This window comes from Pundamilia nyererei, unplaced genomic scaffold (genome assembly GCF_000239375.1).
Source record: "Pundamilia nyererei isolate P.nyererei 1_Seehausen unplaced genomic scaffold, PunNye1.0 scaffold00133, whole genome shotgun sequence".
Taxonomy (NCBI): Eukaryota; Metazoa; Chordata; class Actinopteri; order Cichliformes; family Cichlidae; genus Pundamilia; species Pundamilia nyererei.
The window spans coordinates 702,054-711,555 of NW_005187534.1; the positions used below are offsets into that span (position 1 = coordinate 702,054).

At 48.9% G+C, this 9,502-nt stretch overlaps 1 protein-coding gene across 3 annotated transcripts in view; it reads right to left on the reverse strand.

The window, feature by feature from the left end:
- LOC102216160 (spectrin beta chain, non-erythrocytic 1) overlaps positions 1-9,502 on the reverse strand; it is a 99,157-nt gene that overhangs the window by 32,522 nt on the left and 57,133 nt on the right. For all 3 annotated transcript variants that reach the window (XM_013913456.1, XM_013913455.1, XM_013913457.1), the window contains 3 exons: positions 5,669-5,820; positions 1,366-1,539; positions 137-228 (listed from right to left, as the gene is read on the reverse strand). In XM_013913456.1, the coding sequence (XP_013768910.1) occupies positions 137-228; positions 1,366-1,539; positions 5,669-5,820 (418 nt within the window). The remainder of the gene's footprint in view (positions 1-136; positions 229-1,365; positions 1,540-5,668; positions 5,821-9,502) is intronic.

The window sequence follows — 9,502 nt, forward strand, 5'->3', positions numbered from 1 at the left end:
GTCAGAGTAATGACATCAACGTGCTGAAAGTGAGCTGCGACAGCCCCCCCTCGACCCGCCTCCCTGGACCCACAGCCAATCACAGTCCGCGCAGAGTCGTATAAGAAACTTTCAGCAGAGGAACCGAAGGACTCACCCTGCCGTCTTCATCTGACACCAGAGCAGCAGAGCGTCTTTGGCCGACTTCTTCTCCTTGTTGTCCTCCGTCTCCACGCTGATGTCCTGGATCTGAGGCGCACAGTTTAAAGAAGCAGTCAGCTTTAGGGTTAAACCGACTCCGAGGACTCTCACAGCTTTTTAAAGATGAGACAAAGTACGCAAAATGTGCTGAACAACATCTCTGCAAACTAGAAACGTCCTCATTTTCCAAAACGTCCTCCAATTTCCTGAAAACCTCAGTGTGTCCTTACAAAGACACACGAGCCCACAGACGTAACCATCTCACCTTCATTGATGGACGTCCATCAGTTTGAGTCCGACAGCTCGAATGATTCGAGCACAGCTGATGCGTATATGAAACCAACTGTGGTCCTGCTATCGGTCTGCACTCGCTCCTCCACCGCAGGATTTTAAACCGTCATTTTTTAATCCTCACAGCTTATAAAAGCTAAATCCTTTTCACCCAACTGTTCACTGCCCCAGTGACATCGACCGTCAGCATACAGTAAACCACGTCACAGGAAGAGCCGGGGCTTCGGATTTCACCTGATTGTGTTTAACGAGTCTGAAGCTAACAAACAGCCGCCTGGTTTGTGACGGATGAAGTGAACATTTTACCACCAACTTCACTTCAACTCGTCAGTTTGCAGCAAAATATGCCGATTTTTAAACTCACTACTTCATAATCATATTAAGGGATTAGTTTCCAGTGTAGCAGTGCTTTCACTTCTAGGTGAAATAAACCGTAATATTAAAGGTGTCAGATTTGCCATTTTGCATCTCGTGTCAATAACTGGTTCGACGTGTGTGCGAGTGAGAATATACTCTGTGTATTATGGGATGCAAAATAGTCTTTGGATGAAATCCTACGGGATGCAAAACAGCATCGATGTGAAAGGTTCAACAGAGGAAGTGCTTCATTATTTTAGGGATGCAAAATGGCACATAAGACTTTTTCTGTCTCACAATTGAAAACTGAAAAGTTTTGAGGACACAAAATCACAGACGGACGTAAACGGTGTCGTTTGTCCCCCATGGAAAACACCAGCTTCTCTACTTCGGTCACAGTGGATATCTTTAGTGTTAGGGATGACTGTAATGACGTGTTTTGGGATGCAAAATGGCGCCCAAAAAAGAGACACACCACACTAGCAGGTGATGAGCCAGTCTGGTGTTGGGATGCAAACTTGCTCAGCTGCCTGTTACCTGGAAGCGGAGGATGATGGTCCAGATCAGGCCTAAAGTGAGGCGATGGTTTCCGTCGACGATGTCGTGGGAGCCCATGTTCTCCAGGTGAACCCTCTGCTCCTTCAGGAACTGCAGAGCCTTGTCCACGTTTTCCAGGCAGTGGATCCTCATACGACCCTTCGTGGGTTTCGGCTGAAACGACAACAAAAACAGGAGTGAGGTTTTTTTTTAAAGAACCCGCAGAAACCAGAAACCGTGAACCGCGTCAGGCCGCCGTGTGTGAACAGCTGCAGACACAGCTGAACGCTTTCAAACGGGCACTTTCTGTTTTATCATCTATTTATTGCTTCACGCTGCAGCTGCGCTGGTGTCCTGAGTTTATATCCCTCCAATTGGAAACGTCACAGATTTACAGATCATGGCTTGAAACGTCCACGATCGCCAAGCGACAGACAGGAGATCTGAGGACATTACACACGCTGTACTCTGGAGCACTTTGGGCATTTCTGCCGTATAAGTTTCTATATTTGCTTTAGTTTTGGTTGATGAGCAGCTTTTAAAAAGAGATGGCGGGGTCCACCCACCAGGGGGCGCTGCAAGTGGGACCTGAGAAACTGGCGTTGGAGCACTTTAGTCACTTTGCCGTTTGACTTGAGACTGTGGGCTCGAGCTGCTGATCAGAGAATCTTTGTTGATGATTTCGATTCATTTTCAAACTAAATCTGAGGCTTGAAGCTTTATGATCGTGATGATTTTGTGCTTTTTAAATCATATCTGACTGCAAATTTGAGGTTTTATGGATTTGATGCTCTAATTAAAGAATTGATATGGATCATCCTGGGCTCTTTCCTTTCTCTGTTTCTGGGCAGTTCACCCATGAAACTGTGCAGGTGAGGTGATTCCTGTCCCGGAGAGGAAACGGAGCCCAGCGTGCCCGCGGTCGTGGAACGCCCGTGAGCCTCGGTTTCCCAGCAGGCGGAGCAGAAGACGCCGAATGAGGAGGACTCGGCTGTGATTATGACCGAAGGATTTACAGGACGATTTAACACTGCGATAACCCAGTTTACTGTCGAGCTTCAGCCCCGAATCATCAGCCAGATGTTTGACAGCTCAGCTGTCGCACAACAAACGGACGCGACTCCACCCAAGCTGAATGTGACATCGAGTCAGAAACAGGAGTTCGCTGCTCTCAGGGGTCAGGATGCTGTGACATCACGGAGAGTCTCCAGCTGACACAGGTGAGGCTGTGCACACCTGCCTGTGTTTCATGGACGTTGCTGAAAGCGAGCCTCTCGGACGGCTCTGACAAATTCAGGAAGGCGATGTTTAAATTTGGATGAAATCCCGAAATATAAACTAAACACAGGACAAATAGAAGTCGACGATAAAATAAATGTCAGAGCAGCCACGTTACATCCTGCAGCGCACACACACACACTAACTCACACACACACACACAGGCCAACAATAACACCGCAGACGTTTCTTTTTCCCACACTGACACAAACGGCTCAAAGTCGCTCCGTGATTCAGGACCTGGACTCGGACCAGAGGGATTTTTTTGGACGATGCCGGCGGTCACCTCACGCTGACGCTCACCAGCACCTTCAGCCATGAAAACAAACCATTTCACCTCCCTCAGGAGCGGGTCCCACTCCGGAGCGGGAATTTCCACGCGGAGAAGGTTGGAGCGGCTTTCAGGCTGGAGCATCGCGCCGTGTCATGAAACGGGGGCGGCCTGTTTGTGTTGTGAGTGACTGCGGTGAGACTGATCGGAAACCTTTTCCCAAATAGGACCTGAGCCAAGCCTGAAAGGCCCCCTCAGAGTAACCCTGGAGTGAGGAGGACAGTGATGGATGTTTTTTATAACACAATACTGCAACGGGAGGCCTGAACAAGTCCAACAAAAACGCATCTTACTACCAAATGCTGCCCAGAAAACATCAGCGATCCTGCTGTGGCACTCTGACATGTTCCCTCATTATCATCCAACTACAGGAAACAACACGCGGTGTGGATTAATCCGCCTCTGAAAATAGTCCCAACAAATTCCTTCCATTCAAGCGCTGCTGTTTCAGCCCTCTGAGTCATTTCTTAAACAAATGCTACCAATTTTAAACCATTTCTGACATTTTTCTCTGACCACAGGATTTCAGATTTCTCCAAATCCATCTTTCCCTTGAGCCCACGTCATGCTCGTCTACACATGTGCTCATCTACAGCGGCTCAGCACGATTTATAGTTCAAAATAATCCTTCTGTGTCTGACACGGGTTCATGCAGTTTATCAGCTAACTGAAACAAGCCGTTTTAGCTCCTCCCCCTTTAACGCTGCCTTTTCTGAGCCTCGTAATCTGACTGCCGGGACCAGCAGGTGGGTGGGGCTGTGCCCGATTGGACGTCCCAGCACGCGATGCAAAGCCAGATGTCGCTGGCCGTGAGGGGTTGCAGACAAACAAGAATTATTTCAGGTTTACTGTGCACACACACACGCAGCTGAAACTGCACGTGTGGCTCAAACTTCCATGTTATCGCACATGTCAGAAACACGGAGCTTTGCTACTTTAGCCATGATAAGCTAACAGATGCTTAGAAAACCACACACGCTGTCGCTGAGCAGGCTAGCATCAGGAAACTGTGCACGCGTGTCTTTGCTGTGGGCCACGCTGAAGCTGGACTTCACTTTAACTGTAAGCACAGAGACTGAAGCCGTGCACAGCTCAGCCTGCTGCTGCACGGCCTCTGCAGCCGCTCGCTCGCAGATTCTTCTGCTGCTTCTGGAGGCGTTTGGCTGCATGTAAACCCTGAAGTTACTCAATGACTCCTTTCACAACTCAACCCCCCCCCCCGCACAAATACCCCATCTACCACCGTTACCCCCCCATCCTCCACCCAGCCTGCTTCACACGTCACCATCTCTCCATTTCCAACATCCTCCTCACCGAACAGAAGGTGAAAACGGAGGAAAGTCGGATTCCTGGCTGCGTTTCCTCTCCGTGTGTGTTTGACAGGTTGAGACAAAGCCGGATGACAGCAGAGCGAAAGAGGAGGTCAGAGATGAAGAGCTTCGACAGACAGAAGAAGAAAAAGAAGAGGGGGGGGGATTTGGCTTGTAGCGTCGGAAGTCAGAGTCCGGGGGTCAAACTGGGAAAGTCTGAGTGATTTAACGTCGTGCGAGCGTGAGGAGAATACAGCAGGAAGGAAGACAGACCGACTCGCTCTCCTCTCAGAATTCAAAATGTGGAAAGTCGAGAGCATCAGAAACACCTTCGACTGTTTAACGTTCACCCGGATTTCTGGATTTCTGGGATGATTCGACATAAATTCAGTTCAGCGTGCTCTGAGCAGACATCTGTGGGAAAAGAAACAGGTTGTCTTAAAAGGGGGAGGAGCTAAAACTGGTGGTTCAGACAGATGATGAAGTGAGGGGCAGCACTGAGGCTCAGTATAAGAGAAAGAAGGATTATTATGAGCTTTGAATCATCCTAAGCTGCTGATCATCATCATCATCATCTCCTCCTCTCTATCCTCTGCTGACGTCTTAAAGAGTCGCGCTGCTGTTTTTATATATTTGGTGTGACGTGTACGCGGCGCCTCCGATGACGCACATCTGTTTAAAAAAAGCTCGACCAAGAAACGAGAGCGCTGGAAGCCGATGTGGTTTGAAGTGAAGCAGACAGAGGAAGGTTAATGATTGCCAGAGCCATAAACGCCTCATTTCATCTCCACAGAGAAGGAATAAACGTTTTAGATAAGACGAGGGGGAGAGCGGAGACGCCCGGCAGCTGCTGCTGTGCAGCGAGGACGGCACAGAGCTTTTGTCCATGAACGGCTTGGTTTCATCAGCCAGAGCCGAGGAGTTTACCTCCATCTGCACGCTCACAAACATCAGAGACATTTTACAAGGTGGACAATGGCTGAAAAGCAGAAAGTCTTTCGCTTATTTTCACGATTTGTTCAGACCCGTATGACCCAAAGTGGGTTAAAAAAAAAAAAAAAAGAAGTCCAATGCGATTCCATCAGTGCAGGCGAGGAAGGACGAAACAGACGTGACTCCGTCCTGACGTCGAACCCTCATAAAGACATATTTGAGATAACTTAAAAACGTCTCGTTCTCGGCGCTTTGGTGAGTGTTTCTAATATTTAGTCACATTAAAGTCACCTGATGATCAGTTCAGGTCACGTATGATTGTTTTTATGAAGCTGCTGATGGAATATTTCGTCCCAGTGACCCACCGCACCCCCGTGACTCTGAACGGTAAACATTTCTCCAGTTTCTGCTACTCCTTCAAAATAAAAGCCCTGACAGCGACGTAACCCACCAGTCTCTCTCCCGACAGGACCTCCAGCAGCTTGATGAGCATGCGTCCGTCCCTCAGGTCCATGTAGAGGTCGGTGATCCGACAGGAAACTCTGGACAGGTGGGAGTTCACCCACTTAGTGAAGGTCTTCTTCTGCACCGCCTCACGCTCATCTGAGAGAGACACAGAGACAGAGAGAGAGAGTGAGACACGATAATCACAGTCAGGAGTCTCCGAGCGTCCTGCTCGTCTCTGCAGGGTTTGGATGTGAACACGTGTGTGTGTTTACATATCTTTGTGGGGACCAACATCCTGGTCCTCACGAGTTTGAAGGTATTTTTCAGACAATGTGGTTTTAGTGACAGAGTTACAATTAGGTTATGGTTGGGTTTAGGGTCAGGCGTTCATATTTGATGGTTAGGGTACGCGGCTAGGGAATGATGTCCCCACAAGGATATAAATACAGACTTGAGTGTGTGTTCTCCTGTGCTGGATAAAGCAGAGTAAACCTGAACTCTGCTCGTGCTCACACAAACACGCAGCAGATGAAGTGTCGCCTGATGGCTCACACCTGCAGCAGAGTTTATTTCCCACGAGCCTGCTGGTTATTGTTATCGCCCACACACACACACACACACACACACACACACACTTATTTTCTAGTGGACAGCTCGAGGATCAGCCTCCAGTTTTTGGCTCTTCGGTGCGGTCGACGACATCTGGGACCAGACTGTTTCGCTCGAGTCGATCGAAGCGCACACTTACATAATTCAGACAACAGACGATGGATTCAAACTCAAAGGTCCTTTTCACAAACTGGGGCCAAACAAAACCAGAAGTCTAAAACGATCCCTCACCTACCATCTATTCTACTGGACAACGTGGCTTTGCATGAGTGACACTTCATAATAATCTAGGGTCTACTCCCGGGCCTCGGTGCAGCGCCGTCAGTCTGACGCTGTCTTTATAGAAACAGAACAAACAGAGCTGCAGCGTGTTTGAGCTTTTGTTTAATGTTTTAAACGAGCTCTTCGTCACACGTGTGTCGCCGCAGCTCGAACACGGCGGCGCGTGAACTCAGGAGGTCACAGGAGGAAGTTTCACAACTGGCACCACACCCACACATCCTCCACCCACAGCTGCTCTGTACGTGCTTTCACACGCCGCTGACTTCTGAACTCACTGTGAGGATTCAAGCAGTGAAGACAGAGGTCAAAGGTCACGGCCGGCTGACACTCTAGCATGCCACGTTTTAAGTGGAGCTGCTTTAAAGTGCTGATTACTAACTGACCACACCAAAGGCTTTATGTGGACAAAAAACACCCGGGGTACTGTGGGGGGCGTGGCCTCTCTGACCCGTTATCGAACAGGTTGTTTTTGAATGATTGCAGATTTTAAACTTCTCGCATCGTCGCTGTACAACGTCTGCAGTCATACACGGTGGTTAAAGTCACTCCCGCAGATAAAAACACGGCACCGACAGATTCTTCGAGTCGTCTTCCAACACGAAGCTCTTCCTCCACACCGGACTGAACTCAGCCTGACCTCTGCAGGGAAACTGGGCCGATAAGATTTGCCCAGTCCAACAAACGTTCGCACAAATCCACGACCTTCGCGCTGTGTTGTTATTTTGTAGCAAGACAATGGCCTCAGTGTTGAATGGCCTTCAGCGGAGACGCTCCAATATCAAACTGGAGCTGCTGGAAGACGCCACGAGGTCTACGACTGCCCAGATATCAACAGGAAGAAGCAACGAGGACGACTGGAACAAACAGTCTGCACAAATCTATGAAACCTGCTGTTTTCTGGCTTTAACGCTCAGATCGGATCGAATGAGCCTTTTTAAATGGAAGCTGCAGGTTCAGTGAGCAAAATGTAAATTTGTTCCAGAGATAAAACCACAACAATGCAGCTGATAACACTTCAACGCCGCCCTCACTGCGAGAACATCGGCACTGAGAACAGCAAACAGCCATCTGCGCTCTGACTGCTGGAAAGGCTGGAAATACCCTCCGCTCTCCGAGGGTACTCGGTGACGACGCCTCCCGGCCTCTCCAGTTTCACTCTGATGCACATTTGCGAGGTCGGGATGAGAAACATCCAAACGGATCCACATCTGGATCTTACAAACACTCTGAAAGTCAACAAAAACTAAACTGAAGAAACATTTCAGCCAAATGAACCCTCACACCGTATCGTCACTGTGGTAGAAAAACTAAAATCCTGTACGAACTGTAGAATGAAGTGACACCAAAGTGTCAGCAGCCTATCACCCTGCAGGCTTCCCACATGGAGTAAGGCTGAGATCATCATCAAAGTTTTCACCGAGCGAGCGGCGCTGCAAGCCGTGGATTCATCAGGCCGGAGGTCAGCTGGTGCATTCAGAAAATCTGCATCATTAGCCTAAATGTTTGGGTGTAGCAGGGGTGTAGTGTCTGCAGATGGAGCGTGGCGGCCCGCGCTGCCTGCACAGGCTCAGGGCGGGCCGCTTAAAGTTCTTTAAGGCACATTTGTTTCCTGCACGAGAGACATCATCACATGAGAGTTAAACTCGCCGAGAGAACCGAGCGTCTTATCTCCATCTTCATGCTTCCTACTGCAGGGTGTGTGTGTGTGTGTGTGTGTGTGTGTGTGTGTGTGTGTGTGTGTGTGTGTGTGTGTGTGTGTGTACACACATTTTCCTGCTGGGACGAGCATCTGCTGCTTTCTGAGCACAGGAAGGGGAAGCCCCAACATGAACGAATACACACACACACACGTCGGCTATTCATATCTTGTGGGGACATCTAGCCACTTGCCCTAACCGTAACCCAACTGTAACCTGACACTAAAACCACATTTTCAGTCTATGGGGACCTGGATTTTGGTCCCCATAAGTATAGTAAAATTCCACTTTTTGGTCCCCACAAAGATATGAATACACACTCACACACACACTTTCGGTATGACGCTGCTTGTGTCGTTTGCCTTGAGCACGGCTCACCTCCAGTTATGAGAAATACTCGAATATTCTCGCGGGCTGCCAACAGTCGCAGCGTTCCCGCCCGGCTGCATTCCTGGAAACGCTTTTCTGTCTAATCTTTGAGCTCCTGTCTGGGGGAAACAGCAGGTCTGCTTTTATTTGGTTTTATTTTAGTTTTAGCAGGAAATGCACCCGAGCACCCAGAAACAAGCCTCAAACATTTAGACCCCGCCCCTTTAAGGAGTCTTCTCTCTTCTGATTGGACCACTCAGAGTGCACTTTATGGAGAGGAGCTGCTCAGCCATGAAGCTCCCAGCATGCTGATGTTAATGTGAGCAGGGTTGGAGTCATCAGCTTTTACGCACTCGGCTACCTCGCTCTAACGTTCCCGCATTCCACGATAAATCAGCTGATCGCGCGTCCGGTACCACGCTCAAATCCAGTGAGGGCAGCCTGCACGGCTCGCTGCCCGACTTCTACACCTGCAGTGGGACTGAGAACATCTGTATTCACAGTGTGTGAATGTGGCCAAACACTTTCGACCATTTTAACATAAATTTCAACAAACTGATTCTTTAAATGTTCATTTTCACGACGAGCTTCAGGAAAAACGATTATTTTTCCAGGTTTTTGCAGAGTTTCCTGCAAATTTCACAAATGTCTAATTTTTTTTCACGCCAAGTGATTTCAGGTGATGGGAGGCCCCGAGGTAAACGCAGTGTTACCATCTGCTAACGCAAAGCTACACAATCTCACCCTGACAGACACACACAGCTAAGCAGAAGTCAATGTCACAGGCTTCAGTTTCCTCACAGATACTGCTGAGCACACAAGAAGCAGCTGTGTGCGCTTCATTAGGCCTGCAGGAGACAGTGGTGTATTGATGGGACGGG